This window comes from Rana temporaria, chromosome 3, assembly GCF_905171775.1.
Source record: "Rana temporaria chromosome 3, aRanTem1.1, whole genome shotgun sequence".
In the NCBI taxonomy this organism is placed as follows: Eukaryota; Metazoa; Chordata; class Amphibia; order Anura; family Ranidae; genus Rana; species Rana temporaria.
In genome coordinates this window covers 415,688,017-415,707,170 of record NC_053491.1, presented here as the reverse complement: position 1 = coordinate 415,707,170, position 19,154 = coordinate 415,688,017, and the positions used below count along the sequence as shown (strand labels likewise).

General features: G+C 43.7%; 1 protein-coding gene across 1 annotated transcript in view; it reads left to right on the top strand.

Annotated features, from left to right (window-relative positions):
• LOC120933097 (zinc metalloproteinase-disintegrin-like batroxstatin-2) overlaps positions 1-19,154 on the top strand; it is a 127,729-nt gene that overhangs the window by 85,946 nt on the left and 22,629 nt on the right. The window contains exons 15-18 of the mRNA XM_040346093.1: positions 1,493-1,691; positions 3,290-3,386; positions 3,468-3,588; positions 7,119-7,199. Coding sequence (XP_040202027.1) covers positions 1,493-1,691; positions 3,290-3,386; positions 3,468-3,588; positions 7,119-7,199 — 498 coding nt within the window. The remainder of the gene's footprint in view (positions 1-1,492; positions 1,692-3,289; positions 3,387-3,467; positions 3,589-7,118; positions 7,200-19,154) is intronic.

The following is a 19,154-nucleotide window of genomic DNA, read 5'->3' as shown; positions in this document are numbered from 1 at the left end:
ATGCACTGTCAGGGAACACGGAATCAACCTGTCGTTCTGTGACAGCTGCAAATAAAAACTAAAACAAAAATAAAATCAAAACAAGAAACAAGATAACAAAGTAAAACAAAACTAAACAAAACAAGATGAAACAAAATAAACCCTAACCAAACAAAACAAAATAGCCAAAATATTTGGAATGGCAACAAATCAAAATATTGAAGTTGCTAGCAAATGTATAAGAAACAAATCGCTATTGTGTGTACTAGGGATATGAACCTGGCACAAGCAATGCAATGACACAGGTCGGGTGAAAACTATAACCGACCAAGAGGAGAGGTAATGTTCAGCAAGCAAGGGTAATATAAAAGTAATATATCAGATACTAGGGGGATGTATTGACATCAGAGGAATATCGCCAATGACTATAGCAATATATAATAAAAATAAAAAAAATAAAAAAGGAAGGAAGGAAAAGGGAAAAGCATCAGAGGGAAAATACAATGGTCTCTCATTTTCCTCTGTTTAAACGATTTCCATCGGGATGATTGACTGGATCCAATACAGGAGCTCTTCTTCCATCTTTATAGGAAGGAGATGGGGTAATACCCCAAGATTGAAGCAATTGCAGGCCATCTTTAGGGTTGGACACGACGATGGTTGATCCATTATGAGTAATTATCAGAGTTGCAGGATGTTTCCATTTATATTGAATTTTGTGATCACTCAATGCCTTGGTAGTAGATTTAAGTTGTCTTCTCAAATGCAGAGTATATTGCGACAGGTCTGCGTAAAGATGGATGTCTTTATATGGACCAGGAAGTATTGAAAGGATCCTAGCTTTTGCCAATAGCTTTTCTTTTGTTGGATAAAAATGGATTTTCAATAGGACGTCTCTAGGAATAGCTGGGTCCATATTTTTAGGTTTGGGAATGCGATGAATCCTATCTATCATTCTTTCCATTTGGGAAACTTCCGGCAGTAAATTGGCAATTAAATCATCCGCATATTTGTTTAAACCATCAGGGGGATTTCAATATTTCTTGATCAGGGTGGCCAAAAGACTGGAGAAAAATGCCAATAGTCCCTTGGGGGGATGTCATAGGCGTGCGCACAGGGTGTGCCAGGTGTGCCCAGGCACACCATAGTCACCATGTGCAGAACAGATTCCCCCTACTGACCTGGCTCCCCCTCCTTCCCCCCACAGCACTACCAGCTTCCCTCCTCTCCCACCAGTTGATGTGGATGTTTTAGGATGAGTAGGGGAAAGGGGCCAGTAAATATGCCATTTACCGGCCCCTTCCGTTTCTGAATGAACATCGTGAGTGATCGGTAGAGTGTGTTTGAGCTTGGGGGTGCACACCCTAATGCCAAAGGCTGTGCACACCTATGCGGGATGTACAAATGTGTATATGTAATACAGTAAAAAAATATATAGTGCATCAAGCATGTAAAATGTAAGCATGAAGATTAGGTGATGGCATTAATATCTTGTTTTCACGTTATCTCTTAGCTGAAGACTGCAGGATCCGTGTGCAGAGAGGATAAAGATGACTGCGACTTGTCGGAAATGTGTGACGGGAAGTCTGGCATGTGTCCATCTGACCGTTTCCGGATCAATGGATTTCCCTGTAGAAATGGCGAAGGAGGATACTGCTACAATGGCAGATGTCCCACTCTCCAAAGTCAATGTCAAATGTACTGGGGTCAAGGTAAGCAGGAAGCAACCAACCAATATATGCTCGCATACAGACAGGAGGAGAGGGCAGAGTGAGCAGAGTTGATGACTTATCAGGGTGTTTATGTTTCTTGCTCATTCTTCAATCAGCAGGCTGTAGGGAGATGACTGTTTTCCTAAAAGATAAGACAAAAACAAGGGGGGCTAGATGACTGGGTCAGAGCAACTTCAAAACTGCAGCTTTTGTGGGATATATGTGATCTGCAATGGTTAAGACCTACCAAAAGTGGTCCAGGGAAGGAAAACCAGTGAACCAACGACAGGTTCAGGGGTGGCAAAGGCTCATTAATGCACATGGGGAGCGAAGACTGGCCCGTGCAGTCTGATCCAATATTAGCTTAAATTGCTGAAAAATGTACTGTTGATTCCGAAAGAAAGGTTTCAGAACACACAGTACATCACAGTTTGTTGTGTATGGGGCTGTGTAGCCACAGACTGGTGAGGGTGCCCATGCTGACATGTGTCCACAGTCAAATGCATTTACAGTGGGCACGTGAGCATCAGAATTAGACCACGAAACAAGAAAGTGGCCTGGTCTGATGAATCATGTTTTTCTTTTAGATAATGTGGTTGGCCAGGGGTGTGTACATCCATGCCGTGGTAAGTCAGGGATGTTTTGGTGGCAAAAGGGGGACCTAGGTGGGTGGTCATAATGTTATGGCTGATTGGTGTATTGTGTAAGGTACGGTGGCAGCAATGGCACTGCTAGATATTTTTGGGTGCCTTTTTGAAAACTTTAGTTATATGGCCTGGAAACACTGGTAGTGAATGCCAAGATATGCAGAAGTAGAAAGAGACCAGGGGTGAAAGTGGGGGCCAAAGAGAAAGGTTAGAGTAGAGTGATACTGCAACAGTTCAATCTAGGTGCCCTGGGTGTTGTAGGATGTTATCAACTCTCCTGCTGGTTGTAAAGGAATGGGCTTTTGCTCAGGGCTCAAGTCCTGCGGGAACGCGTGGGAACGGAGTCCCTGCACTTTTTTCACAGCAGGAACGCAGTTCCCTTTTGCAGGACTAGAGCAGCCGAGAGCAGCCGAGCCGCCTGAGCCAATCCTTCACTAAGCGGCGATGCCCAGCTCGAGTCACTGTCAGGGGCAGGTGAACCTTAGTAATCCTTTATGTTACTGGCCGCTTCCTGTATATGGATTCATCAGGTAGTGTGCGGGTATTCCATCACTTCCTCGATGCCTTTATGTCTCCTGGGAGCTTTTGTCATTGTTCCCAGGAGACATTGTGGAGGTCTGCCGCGAGTTATCGTGGGATTTAGAAAGAACTTGCCAGTAACATAAAGGATTACTAAGGTACAGTGGATCGAAAAAAAAAACATGCGGTTTAGTAATTATGCACATGAGCGTATCATTTTTTTTTTTCGGTGGGGGAGTGGATCTTGGGTGGGAGTTCCCACACTTTTTTCCCCAGGACTTGACCCCTGCTTTTGCTCCTTTATTATGTATAGTTGTACAGCATGTACTAATGATGTCTGGTTATTACCTACACATATTGCAGTGCATAAGTGTTTTTTTTTATTTTTTTAAATATATTCATATATTATAATATATTCACCTGTTACATTAGGGTTTGTTGCTGGCTCAGATTCCTGCTTTGCACTAAATACAAGAGGCAGCCCTGGGTTTTGCCGTCAGTCTGGAGTCAATGTCGTGTGCCCAGCAAAGTGAGTGCAGACCAAAGTCAATGATCTGACATGCTATATGTGATCCCCATCAATATCTAACTGCAGCCTCTATATACACAGGGATGTGAAGTGCGGAGTATTGTTCTGCTCTAGGAGCAGCTTGCGTCCTTATAATTCAGACTGTAATGTCCTTAACCCACAAGTACTGGTGGAGGATGGGACACGTTGTGCAGATGAATATGTAAGTATCCCCACACATGCAGTGCAGTCTGACTATTCCCACACATTCAGTTTACATGGTTTTCATATACCTAGGAACAGTTTTCAAATATCCAAAATTTCCAGAAAGACAGCTCAAACAATGACTTGCTCCAAAAAATACAAAAAGTAAAAGAAACACAAGTAAGAGGACAAAAGCCTTATTTATAAACAGTAATTCTGTTAAAAATTGTCAAGTTTGCCAAAACTCATCACTTATTCCTATAAATAACTGAAAAGCATACTTACAAACGCATAAGTACACGCTGGACATCAAAGAACACAGGTTAGGTGAACCAACAACAAGCCAGGGGATCTAGATGGGTACAAAGATACAGGTCAGTGGGGCAAGGAAGATACTCTATGGGGGTTATTTACGAAACGCAACTCCACTTTGCACTACAAGTGCATGATTTCAGTTTATAACACTGGGCATAGGTGTGCGCAGCCTATTTCATTAGGGTGTGCACCCCAAAGCCCAAACACACACTACCGATCACTCACTATGTTCATTCAGAAAGGGAAGAGGCTGGTGAATTACATATTTACCGGCCCCTTCCCCACTCCTAAAACATCCCAGCAGCAGAAGCCAAAAGGAGAGGAGGGAAGCTGGCAGCGCTGTGGGGGGAAATATGGGAGCCAGGGCAGTAGGGGGAATCTGTGCTTCTCAGGGTGTTTAGGGTGTGCCTGGGCACACCTGGCACATCCTGTGCGCACGCCTATGACACTGGGTACTAGAAATAAAATGAATGATGCATAGAAATCCCGGAGGAACACTGGGCCAAATCCACAGCCCCGCAGCACAACGTAACTTAAGTGATTTAAGTTACACTGCCGCAAATTTCCTAAGTTAGGTATCGATCCACAACACACTTACCTGGAAATTTGCGGCGGTGTAACTCAAATCCGTCCGGCGCAAGGCGTGCCGAATCTAATGGGGCGAGTCCCATTTAAATTAGGCGCGCGCCCGCGCCGGACGTACTGCGCATGCTTGTGACGCAAATTTCCCGACGTGCTTTGCGCGACGTGACGTAATTTTTTGAACGGCGCGGCGCGTAGCGTATTTCCGTATTCCCGTACGGCTTACGCAATCGACGTAACATTTAAAAATTCGACGCGGGAAGGACGGCCATACTTTACATAGCAGTACGCCTGCTGTGTAAAAGTAGGGCTGCTTTTCAAAGGTGTAACTATGCGACGGGAAACTAACGTAGCGGCGACATAGCGAACGCGAAAAAGCTTTGAGGATCGCCGTAACTCCTCATTAGCATACCCGGCGCGTAATTTCGACGATGAATGCCCCCAGCGGCGGTCGCGGTACTGCATCTTAAGATCCGGCAGTGTAAAACTATTACACCTGCCGGATCTTCTGTCTATCTCTTGGAAACTGATTCTGTGGATCAGTTCCAAAGATAGAAACAGGGATACGACGGCGTATCAGTAGATACGCCGTCGTATCTCTTTTGAGGATTTGGCCCACTGTACTTTAGAATTGTAGTTCAGATTGCTACATACACATCCACCGTGCTCCAACAGAATGGTGTCCTAATCCCGCCCTATGTGATTATGTCACTGTCCCAATTTGATGCGATTTTGTTTGCATATACAGTACTTTGTTGAATTTACACAAGGAGGATTGGATTTATTGCATTCTTCTGCACATTAACATGTTATTTGTATGTTGATGACTTTTTGGAAAAAAAATATATATATATATATATATATATATATATATATATATATATATATATATATATATATATTAGAGAGCTTTACTTTATACAGGAGCTGACAAAAGTCAGTACACCCCTCTAATTTTTGTAAATATTTTATTATATCTTTTCATGTGACAACACTGAAGACATTTTCTAGTAGTGAGTGTACAGCTTGTATAACAGTGTAAATTTGCTGTCCCCTCAAAATAACTCAACACACTAATGTCTAAACCACTGGCAACAAAAGTGAGTACACCCCTAAGTGAAAATGTCCAAATTGGGCACAAAGTGTCAATATTTTGAGTGGCCACCATTATTTTCCAGCACTGCTTTAACTGGGCATGGAGTTCACCAGAGCTTCACAGGTTGCCATTGGAGTCCTCTTCCAATCCTCCATGATGACATCACAAAGCTGGTGGATGTTGGAGACCTTGCGCTCCTCCACCTTCCGTTTGAGGATGCCCCACAGATGCTCAATAGGGTTTAGGTCTGGAGACATGCTTGGGCAGTCCATCACCTTTACCCTCAGCTTCTTTAGAAAGGTAGTGGTCATTTTGGAGGTGTGTTTGGGGTCATTATCATATTGTAATACTGAACTGCCCTGCAACCCAGCCTCCAAAGGGAGGGGATTATGCTCTGCTTCAGTATGTCACAGTACATGTTGGCATTCAATAAACTGTAGCTCCCCAGTTCCGGCAGCACTCATGCAGTCTCAGACCATGACACTCCCACCACAATGCTGGACTGTCTTGTCTGTGTACTCCTCATCTGGTTGCCGCCACACACGATTGACACCATCTGAACCAAATAAGTATATCTTGGTCTCATCAAGCCACAGAACATGATTCCAGTAATCCATGCCCTTAGCCTTCTTGTCTTCAGCAAACTGTTTGTGGGCTTTCTTGTGCATCATCTTTAGAAAAGGCTTCCTTCTGGGACAACAGCCATGCAGACCAATTTGATGCATATGGTCTGAGCACGGACAGGCTGACCCCCCACCCCTTCAACCTCTGTAGTAATGCTGGCAGCACTCATACGTCTATTTCTCAAAGACAACCACTGGATATGACGCCGAGCATGTGCACTCTACTTCTTTGGTTGACCATGGTGAGGCCTGTTCTGAGCCGAACCTGTCCTGTTAAACCGTTGTATGGTCTTGGCCACCATACTGCAGCTCAGTTTCAGGGTCTTGCCAATCTTCCTATAGCCTAGGCCATCTTAATGTAGAGCAACAATTATTTTTTTTCGGATCCTCAAAGTTTTTTTTCCATGAGGTGCCATGTTGAACTTCCACTGACCAGTATGAGAGAGTGAGAGCGCTAACACCAAATTTAACACTCACTTTTGTTGGAAGCGGTTTAGACATTAATGGCTGTGTGTTGAGTTATTTTGAGAGGACAGCAAATTTACACTGTTATACAAGCTGTACAATCACTATTTTACATTGTAGCAAAGTGTAATTTCTTTAGCGTTGTCACATGAATAGATATAATAAAATATTTACAAAAATGTGAGGGATGTACTCACTTTGGAGAGATACTGTATGTGTATTTTGTTTTTTATCTATTAATGGTGTGGTGTATGCACTGTTTTTTTTTTTTTTTAGTGGCAGCAGTTCTTGTGTTTTATCTTATTTCCTATTATGTTAAGTGTTAGCACCAAATTTGTATATTTATTACATAATTAACGTGGGGATTTGTAATAATCTTTTTTTCTATAACTGGAGGTAGGTACCCCAAATATCCCTCTAAAGTGTTTAATGTATTTATTCTGCTTCATACTGTTTATTCTTTTCCAGGTATGTCAAGGTGGAAGATGCACCACTATTCAAGCTGCTTACAAGTCCCAGAACTGCTCTGCAAAGTGTTCAAAAAATGCTGTAAGCAATACTTGTATTTTATTGCAGCAATAAATCCATCATTAGTTCTGCGATTAGAAGAATATAGGGGCAAATCCACAAAGCAGATGCGCCGACTTAACTAGAGTTTTCTAAATTTACACCGCGCGTATCTTTGCGCCCGATCCTCAAAACGAGTTACGCCTTAAAATCCGTTTTTTACGTCCTACCTAAAATAATTACACCGGCGCATCCCCGGACGCAAATTACGCTAGTCACGCCGCTGTTTTTGATAGGCAAAGATGCAAATGAGGGAGATAGGGCGATCCACAAAATTAAGTGTGTGCGCCGTAGATTACGCCCTGTGCGCACCTGTTAGTTTCCCGGCGCAAAGTTACACTTTATAAAAGCAGCCCTAATTTTACACCTGCCGTGTAAAGGTCTGCTGAAGCAACAGCATTGAGAAAGAGCTGAGAACAGCAGGATATCTGCAGGACTTCAATTTGTCTGCCAAAATGCCCGGGCCATCCATGATTGTAATGGCACTCGCAACTTTACAGGCGCAAAGAAGGAGGAGGGCACGGAGGAGGAGGAGGGCACAGGAGAGGGTCTACCGCCCACGCCAAAATCTCGTTGGCATGCCTGCTTATGAGGTGTATGGCAACTTCCGCTTTAACCAGGAAGCCATCCCGGAATTAACCCGAATCCTGCAGGATGACCCCAACCCAACGATCCCATTCCCTGCCACCTCACATTAAAGTAATGGCAACCCTGCATTTTTTTTGCCACTGGGTCTTTCCAAAGAGCATGTGGAGGTCTGGCTGGGATGGCACAGTCCTCGATGAGCAGATGTGTCCATCAGGTAGTCCCTGCAATACTGCGGCGCATGGGCAATCATTTTCAATCCTTTTCAAAAGCCCACCCAGGAGGACCAGCGATTGAAGACCATGACGGACTTTTATAACATTGCTGGGTTCCCACGGACCATCGGGGCTATTGACTGTACACATGTGGCACTACAACCCCCCCATGAGACCGAGCACCTGTTCCGGAATCGCAAACACTGGCATTCCATAAATGTCCAGGTGATCGTAGATGCCCATGGCCTCATCTGGCACGTCTGTGCCAAATTTCCTGGTTCGTGCCATGATAGTTATGTATTCCGGCAGACCAACATCTTCCGAGATTTGGAGATGAACGTATATGGAGACAGCTGGCTGATTGGTGAGTGACATGGGTGTCAGGTATGTCCCCCCCCATGATGCAGACATCACAAGGGGCACATGCATGACTAACATCCTCCTGTCTTTTCCCTTACAGGTGACTCTGGATATGCCCTGGGACCCCACCTGATGACCCCATTCAGGAACCCCCAAACCCCAGGAGAGCAACGCTACAACGACATACACATTCGCACCCGGGCAGTTGTGGAGCGCACATTTGGGCTGCTGAAGTCCCGCTTCAGATGCCTGGACAAGACTGGGGGTGCACTGTTGTATTCCCCAGACTTTGTGTGCCAAATAATCGGGGCATGTTGTATTCTTCACAACTTTGCAGTGAGAAGGGGCCTGCAGATTGACTTACGTGCTGACCTGACCCCCCACCCAGGCAATCCACCCCTAACCCACTCTACCCGGTCTGCTGAGGACACAGCAATCAGGAGACGCTTTGCAGAAGGCATTTTTTCACAGTAAACGCACATGAATGTCACAATGAGAATGTATCTTTGCACAGTAAATGCACATGAATAATTTCACAATGAGAATGTTTTTTTTCACAGTAAACGCACATGAATGTCACAATGAGAATGTATCTTTGCACAGTAAACGCACATGAATAATGTCACAATGAGAATGTTTTTTTCACAGGAAACGCACATTAATTATGTCACAATGAGAATGCATGAATGCACACCACTGTGGTCCCTAGCACAGACACATCACATCGAATTGGATTAGATCCAAGTACCCCCCCTTTGGTACTTGGGAGCAGTAACGCCCCGCCACGGCTCCAATTATGTCACTGTGCATTCATACACCATTCAGGAACCTGGGATCACTTCTCCCTGGTCCTGGGGATCCCTACTCCACCAAAACTGAGGGTGACACCCTTATTTCATCAGGAATGCCACTCCCCCACATTCACACATCATTCACACACATAAACCAAATCATAAGTACAGTATAATAAACAAAATCATAAAAATATCAAATTAAAACCAAAAAAAAACAAAAAACAAAAGTACCCCTGCCAATTAATTACGGCGGCGAGTGCTCCTTCTGGGCTGCCCACGGGCACGGGCACGGCCACGGCCAACTGGAGGATCTTCACAGGGGGGGGTGTTAGCAGGGGAAGGAGTATCCTCATGAGGGGGTGTGAGCAGGGGAACGAGGAGCCTCCCCTGGTGTCTGTCCTCCTGCTGGCCTGCCCTCCAAGGCCACTGCTATCCTGTTCAGACAGACAGTGATGGCAGCCGTATTGGCCTGGCCAGCCCGGGTATTGTCCTGCACAGCCCGGGTATTGTTCTGCACAGCCTGGGTGAGGGCAGTCACCTCCTGGGCCACGCCTGTTGTGGCGGTGTGCAGGGACCACAAACATGTGATGACCCCCACTGAGTTGGTGGCCACATCACTGAGTGACTCCCTCATTACATCCAGGCTGTGCTCCATCTTGGTGATAGTTTTTTTAATCTCACCCAGACTGCGGGCCTGCCGGGCATTGTCCCTCTGCAGACTGGCCGGCAGACGCTCAAAAGACCCCCTGGTCTCCTGGGTCGCCATCCTGCCTGCCCCTGAGGCTTGTGGCCTTGGAGGAGGGGATAGAGTGACCCTTGTGGGTTGCGGCCTGTTGGGGGAGGAGTGAGAGGGGCTACCCCTGATGGTGGCCTGACTGCTGCCAGCCTCAGGGGTAGCCTCAGGGGTAACCTCAGGGGAAGACTCAAAGGTCATCCTAGCAGAGGCCAAAAATACTTCCCGGCCAAGCTGTAGATTTTCTTCATCCTCCCCCTCATCCTCCTCCCCTTCAACCTCCTCATGAGGGGAGGTTTGGCCACCCCCCTCTCCTGGGGAATCCTGCCCTTCTTGGGACTCATCAGCAGCCTGTCTTGGGGGTGGTGCAGCAGCCTGGCCTGATGGGGCTGCCACCTCCTGGCCTGATGACCCAGCAACCTCCTGGCCTGATGACCCAGCAACCTCCTGGCCTGATGACCCAGCAACCTCCTGGCCTGATGGGCCTGCAACCTCCTGGCCATCTGTAGAGGACACAAAACAATCACAGGTTTGAGGATCCACACACTTGGCACATCTTCCCTTCCCTCACCCACACATGCTAATCACTAGTGTTGAGCAGAATACGCCATATTCGATTTCGCGATATATCTCGAATATATAGTCGAATATTCGAGATATATTCGCTAAATTCGAATATTCGTGATATTTTATCGAAATGAAATGATTAAGAAATTTTCGCTATTGCGAATGCGAAAATAATTGCGAATTTTCGATAACTGCGGTAGGAGCACTCTGATTGGCTCAGAATATTCTTGATATTTTTTCGAAATTTCGCAAAATGCGAATGCGATATTAACTGCGCAATTTCGACAAATGCTGTAGGAGCACTCTGATTGGCTCAGAATATTCGTGATATTTTACAATACAAAATAATTGCGAATATTCGGCAAATGCGGAAGGAGCACTCTGATTGGCTCAGAATATTCTTGTTATTTTACAATACAAAATAATTGCGAATATTCGGCAAATGCGGAAGGAGCACTCTGATTGGCTCAGAATATTCTTGATATTTTACAATACAAAATAATTGCGAATATTCGGCAAATGCGGAAGGAGCACTCTGATTGGCTCAGAATATTCTTGATATTTTACAATACAAAATAATTGCGAATATTCGGCAAATGCGGAAGGAGCACTCTGATTGGCTCAGAATATTCTTGATATTTTACAATACAAAATAATTGCGAATATTCGGCAAATGCGGAAGGAGCACTCTGATTGGCTCAGAATATTCTTGATATTTTACAATACAAAATAATTGCGAATATTCGGCAAATGCGGAAGGAGCACTCTGATTGGCTCAGAATATTCTTGATATTTTACAATAGAAAATAAAAAGTGTTTTGCATTGGTGGTGATTCTTTACTCTATCCATCTGTCACAGCCGTTTGTCAATCAAACACCTTGAAGATTGAACACGTTCATGCTGCATGCTTTGGACTTTTTTTCACTTCACATATCAAAGACATTTTTATGAAAGATTATTTTTCTATTATTGGGACTATATTTCTTTATATATTTGTTTCACTGTGTATTTCACAAGTTATTTGCGCTTGCTTATTTTATAATTTGCCCACATGTCTTGTCACTAGACATATTTTTTATTCTTGTAGAGCGACTCCATTTTCTGTCTTGTATTAATTTATGTTGTATAACATTTTTGAGTTGCTGCTGTATTCTCCCCTTTTTTTTAGGTATGCGCAATTTTTTCCTTCTTACAAAAAAAAATAATATCAAACATACAAATATTCATAACAGAAACATACACAAAGCCCCCCCCCTTTTGCATCAGAGACAATCAGAGTTCTCCTACCACAGTTATCGAAAATTCGCAATCATTTTCGCATTCGCATTAGCGAAAATTCGCAATTTTTTTTTTTTTTAATTCGGCAACATAAAAGGATCGCCTCAGCTTAGCTACCCCGCCCAGGGTCTCTAATCATACCAGCAATGCTTTTAGACGTCGATAGGATGTGATCTGTTTTAAAAATAAAATTGAAAAAATGCGAATATTCGGAATCGCGAATATTCACCGCGAAATTCGAAATATATCGCGAATACTCGAATATGCCATATTCGAGCCGAATATTCGCAATACGAATATTCGTGAGCAACACTACTAATCACCAGATAGAAAAACAAAAAACTTACCTGTCCTCACAGGAACATCTGACTGATAGCCTTGCAGGCCCACCACCTGCTGTGGGTGGAAACACTGGGCCACTGCCCATTCCTCCTCAGTCAGCCTGACTGGGCAGGGTCCCCCTCCTCCAGTGCCCCTCCTATGGGCATCGATCCTTGCCATCTTGTTCCGGACCACGCTCCTAAGATCATTTATTTTTTTTTGAATGCCAGCGGGGGTCCTGGTCTCCCCCCCCCCCCACCGCATTGATCTGATCCGTGATCTTTTTAAGGATCTCCCTCCTCCTGGCAGGGGGGGTGTTCTGGCTCGCAGGGCCATGCAGATATCGCCCATATCTGACGATGCCATGAGCAAGAATTCGCTTCTCTCCCAGGGTAAAATTCAGCTTCCTGCGCTTGGGGGCCATCACAGACACCACCCAGCAACAAGACACTCACCCAAAAAACAATCAACAATACACACACAACAAAAAAACAAACAAACAAACTCACTGAAAACCAAAAAAAAATCTAAACACACAAGCAGACAGCTACTATAAATTCAAAAACAAACACGCAAAAAAAAGAAAAAAATATACAAACACAAACCAAAAATAAATAAACAGTTATCAAAAACAAACACCAACTATACTCTACAACTCCTCAACAACTTTTCTCACAAACACAAATTACCAACAAACACCAACAAACGTTCAGAGCAGAAGCAACTTGCTCTAGGAAGGGAAACACTGGGATATACTTTTGCAAGGGAAGTGTGTTTGACTGGGGCTTTTTATACACAGGGCGATCCTCAAACTAAGTACGCTTGGCCTTTTACCTATCTCACTGATTGCGCCGAGCCCAGTTCTGCACATGCCCAGTGAGCAGCAGATTCGTGCGCGCATGCGCAGTACGGCCGGCGCCTCATTTGCATGGGGTCACGGCTCATTACAATGAAGCACGCCCACTTCCTTCCCACTTGCAATAAGCCCGCCTTACGCCTTGGAATTTAAGTTACGCTGGCGCAAATTTGCGCGCAAATGCGCTGTGGATACGGCACTTACGATAACAAATTAGGACGCCGTAACTTAAATGACATAAGTTTTGAAAAACTAAAAATGCGACGCTTTTTGTGGATTTGGCCCATACAGCTTATGGCATGTGCTATGGAACAAATAGTTTAACGTTTATTTGTAGGCAAGATAAAAAAATAAAACCCATATGCATCCATCCCTGCAATGCATGCACATTTCTCCAAATCACATCATATACAGAAATACCTGCTGATCTGCCAGAAATGCACTCCGCTTCTAATTGTCTGTTGTGTGCTGACAGCACAATGGAGTTACTGAATTTGAAATGAATGCTGTTAGCCCTGCCCAGCTCTCCATAACATAGAGGAAAGTGTTCTGTAGTTCAGTGAGACTATAGGGAGGGTTGATTAGACTCATTGAGATAACACAAGCAGTGTGCATGGGATAGCTTTGGATTTCTGGCAGGCTTGGCAGGTATTGTTTTGCACTTATTAAACAGATATAGTAAAAAGCTTTTAAGGTTATGGTATTTAACCCCCCTGGCGGTATTCCCGAGTCTGACTCGGGGTTAGATTTTTGTGCTAGGATCGGTAACCCAGAGTCAGACTCGGGCTCGCCTCGCTGGATCCACAGGCTTGGTTTACTTACCTTGTCCCTGGATCCAGCGATGCCACTGCGCTGTGTGAGCGCACAGGAGCGGAGAACGGCGCCAAATTCAAAAACGTAAACAAACACATTACATACAGTATACAGTAATCTTATAGATTACAGTACTGTATGTAAAAAATACACCCCCTCTTTGTCCCTAGTGGTCTGCCCAGTGTCCTACATGTACTTTTATATAATAAAAACTGTTCTTTCTGCCTACAAACTGTAGATTGTCCATAGCAACCAAAAGTGTCCCTGTATGTCAAAAGTGTTTTTAGATCAGCTAGAAAACAGCGATAATAAATTATAATCACTTGCAGAATTGTGCGATAGCGATTTGTGGGGAAATTCGGCATAAAAAAATAAAAGTAATGACAGCGACAATTCTGCAACTGAGCAAATTTCAGTGATTTTGAGTTGATTCCATTATTGAATAATTTTATTATAATTATATTATTATTTGTTATAATTATTTATAATTATTTATTATATTATAATTTATAATTTTGTTTTTAAAAAAATGTCATACCCGGGATGCCTACAAGACTCTTTTTTGGTCAGATTTAAGTGAGTTATTCCTAAAAATTACAAACCTACAGTATAAAACGCCAAATTTCCTTGCAAATAATGGTACCGCTTTCAGCACCTTTTTTCTGAAAGAATCATACCGCCAGGGAGGTTAAAGACTCAAAAGGGACAAATAGGGGAAGTTCATTGTTAGGATTTGATCACACCTTAACTGAATATCTAGAATAAGTACTGTATTAAAAAGAACAAAGAAAGAAAGGTTGGTGGATGTGTTCTACTAGATCTAATGCCACATCCAATATAAATCACAAAGAAGATGAATTCCCCTAAACGGACTTTAAAGGCATAGATCTAGAAAAAATGTGTATACACAATGTTGTATATAGAATGTATACAAATCTGTATGGAGACACCAGTATCTACACACATGAACGGTTGTCGTCCTTCACCCGACGCGTTTCAAATAACACTTTTTATTCAGGGGTGTTCTTTAGAGGACATAGAAGTGCATCTACAACATTTCATAGATTTATATTAAATTGTTACGATCAGGCATCGGGCTTGAAGGCCAATTGCAATAGCAGCAGAGCAGATGTTCACACAGGTCACCCTGGCTGATGACACAGGCTCATCTGAGGTGCGGGGCCAGATTCACGTAGCTCAGCGGATCTATAGATCCGCTCGATCTACGTGAATTAAGATCCGCTCCCGCAAGTTTAGGAGGCAAGTGGCTAAATCACAAACCACTTACCTCCAAACTTGCGACGGCGGATCCTAAATCCCCCGGCGGAATTTAAATTCCGCGGCTAGGGGAGTGTACTATTTAAATCAGGCGCGTTCCCGCGCCGATTTAAATGCGCATGCGCCGTCCGGGGAATTTCCCGGCGTGCATTGCTCCCACTGACGTCACTAGGACGTCAGTGGTTTCGACGTGAGCGGGACTTGCGGCGCTCGTGTTCGTGAATCGGCGTACGCAAGCGACGTTGGAAAATTCAAATTCGACGCGGGAACGCCAGCTATACTTAACATTGGCTGCGCCTGCTAAAAACAGGGGTAAGTATAGGACGGGAAAACCGCTACGGAACACTGCGACGGGTCCGCGTACGTTATTGAAATTTGCGTATCTCGCTGATTTACATATTATTTATCGTAAATCAGCGGGAACGCCCCCGGCGCCATTTTTAAATTGAAAAAAAGATCAGACAGTGTAACACAGTGTAACACTGTCAGATCTTAGCCCTATCTATGCATCAGGCGCATAGATAGGACCAGTGTAAATCAGAGATACGATGGTGTATCTGTAGATACACCGTCGTATCTCTTTGTGAATCTGGCCCGCGGAGTCTAAGTGCTAACAGGTGTTCACCAGAGCTCCTGATGGTGGAGATGGATTTTGCTGTGTGTTAGCACCAGGTCACGGGCCTCAGGATCGCCCCACCAGGAGGTGAGCAAGCTGGGGTCCAGTAGCGGGTAAGCAGATAAGGATCAAACAGAAGCATGGTCAGTAAACAAGCCAAGGGATCAATCACAAGTGGCTGCAGGCTGGGATCAAGCAGAAGAGTAGTCAAAGAACAGGCCGAGGGTCAAACACAGGTGGTTGCAGATTAGGCTCAGGCAGTAGAGTAGTCCAGGAACAGGCCGAGGGTCAAACACAGGTGGTTGCAAATTGGGATCAGGCAGTAGAGAAGTCCAGGAACAGGCCGAGGGTCAAACACAGGTTGTTGCAAATTGGGATAAGGCAGTAGAGAAGTCCAGGAACAGGCCGAGGGTCAAACACGGGTGGTTGCAGGTACAAATGGCAGCAGAGAAGACAAATCGCAAGGCACTGGCTGAGAAGGCACAATATACTGGCAAAGAGGAAGTGCTGAGACAAGGCTTTTATAGGAAGTCCGTGGGAGGAGCAAAGAGTTCAAGGTTCAGCTGCAATTAAGACATTAGAGTAGTCTAATGGATCATATAGGTTTATCCAGCAGATCAGGCAGGGAACTGTCCAGCATGCAAGATAACTCAGTGGAAAAAGACAATGCCAGACACAGAAGAGGTCCCAGGTTCAAGCCCAGGTCCTGACATAAATATTGTATAAAAAGTACAGATTCATTCAGATCATAATGTTTGTTGGAGGAACTTACATGCATTAACTTGGTGTTAACAGAAGGACATTCCAAAATGTTGTCATTTGATTAAAACCAATAGAAAAATAGAGACAACATTTTGGAATGTCCTTCTGTTAACACCAAGTTAATGCATGTAAGTCCCTACAACAAACATTATTATCTGAATGAATCTATATAAGTACTTTTTATATGATATTTATTATAAATCTATGTGATGTTGTAGATGCACTTCTATGTCCTCTAAAGAACACCCCTGAAGAAAAAGTGTTATTTGAAATGCGTCGGTTGAAGGATGACAACTGTTCATGTGTATAGATAATGGTGTCTCCATACAGATTTGTATACATTACAACCATTGATCAATGATTATGTTTTTAATCTTAATGTTCAAATACATTTTCTATATTTCTATATACAACATTGTGTATAAACATTTTTTCTAGATCTACGCCTTTAAAGTCTGTTTAGGGGAATCCATCTTCTTTGTGACTGTACTAAAAAGAGATCCATGATTTACTGTATGTGTTCAAAGTTGCACTATGTAATCCAGTAATACCCAAGTTATGCCCATAAGAACTAAAAGCAACCCCAACCCCCTGGCACCATCACCTCCGGGCCATTCCCAGGTTTTAGGTGCTGGGAGGCTGGGTTTATGATCATGTGACCGTCATGATTGGCTGTTATGGCGGTAACAAAACGGGAAAGCTTCCGATCCCAAGTAGCAAACGGGAGCTTTCCTTTAGCCACCAGTAACTGTACAAAGAGCATGCAGGGAGGGCGCTCTCAGCACATCTGGGTGTGCAATCTGGTACGCAAATATGCGGCCTCTCTGTGCCAAGGCCCACCCACCAAGAGGCTGCATATGTGCGTACCGTTGGCGCCAAAAGGTTAAAGTATATTTAAAGGCAAAACTTTTTCTTTTGTTTTGGATGGAGTGCAGAGGGATTAGAACACCTGTGAGTTTTATTGCTGTCTGTGCCCCCATTAGGGAGATTCGCCTTCTCTTTTTGTCCTGCTTACCATTATCATTGAAAGTGAAAGTAAAAGAAAATTCCAAATTTTGGGCTGTCCCCAGAAAAAGTAATACAGAGAAAATCTTCCAATGGAGACACTAGTTCTAGTGACCTGAATGTCCCCAAGAAATTCTCCTAAAGGGGTTGTAAAGTTAAAAAAATGTTTCCCTAAATAGCTTCTGTAACGGTATGGCCCGTGGGACCCAGAAGCTTTTGAAGGATGCAGGGTACTCCTGGTTCAGCTTCACCAATGACTCCTGTTTCTAGGGTCATCCTATGTCCCCAAGGGCATAGGATGACTGAGAACTGATATCTTGAATTACATGAGATGGGACAGTAATGATAATTCATAATGTATTGCAGGATATCTTGAAATATTACAGGTGGTTAATTCTGAGCCCAGCAGATCAATAATTTTGTGATTCATTCAATGTGGGGACACATACTGTTGAGGTGTTACTTGAGTCTGGCTCCTAAGATATTTTATTGTGCTATGCTAATTGACACTGTTTTGTGTGAAAGTCTATTGATGATAATATGTGATGTGAATTAGCACCCTCAAAAGGTCAGACGTCTGACTTATGTTTACTAAAGGAATGTGTATTGAATAGAAGGTGAAAAGAGCCGGAGTCATGACGTCTGCCTTGTCAGCTATAGTAATTAACTCATGTAGACCTGGCACCAGAAAGTCTGACTAAAGATGCGTATTGAGTTCCTTGTGTCATGTTGTGGGTGGAGTTGAGTCATTGTTCACTCTTGGTTTCTACTGTATAAAAGACTGAGTTTTACCATCAAAGATCTATCCGTTTGGAACCAAAGAACAGAGCTGTGTCTCGTTATTCTGGGGGAAATCCAATGGGTCCTTTCTGCTGGATTGTGGAGTGTCGGAAGCCGTCTTGGGTTGGTGGAATGGAATATCGTAAACGGCGTTAACCCCTGACTGTTACAGCTTCCTAAAACCTTAGTGCAGTCCTCCTTCACTTACTCCATCCTTCGATTTTGCTTTTAAATGTCTTTATTTCTTCAGAGAAATCCTCACTTCCTGTTCTTCTGTCTGTAACTACACACAGTAATGCGAGGCTTTCTCTCTGGTGTGGAGAAAGCCTCTTGAAGGGGTGAGCAGGAGTGTCAGGACGCCCACTAACACACAGCTCCTTTCTCTATCTACAAAGTAGAGAATGTCCTGAAATTCCTGCTCGCCCCCTCCCCCCTCAAGAGGCTTTCTCCACACCAGGGAGAAAGCCTCTCATTACTGTGTGTAGTTACAGACAGAAGAACAGGACATGAGGATCTCTCAGAAGAAATAAGGACATTTAAAAGCAAAATGGAAGGATGAGATAAGTTAAGGAGGACTGCACTAAGGTAAAGGAAGCTTTTTAGGGAAAAAAAAAATTACCTTTACAACCCCTTTAATTTGCAGGGATTTCCTCCCACTTTCTGTTTGTCTATTGGACAGAAGGTGAAGGAAAATCTCTGCAATGTGAAAAAGATGGCAAAAATAAAATAAAAAATCTGACAGGGGTTATAAACCTCCCTTACTAAATCCAAAATGCAAAAAAAGTTTTGCCTAGAGCTCTACTTTAATCTTTTTTGGGGGGAAAGTCTGAAATTCTGATAAATGCTGTCTGTGATTAGATTTCCAGCTAATCATATTATTTTTTGTGTTTCTGGTTGCAAATCAAAAAGAAGAATCCAATTGGTTGCTATGAGCAATATGTATAGTTTATTTTTTGGACTTAAAGTGTAACTC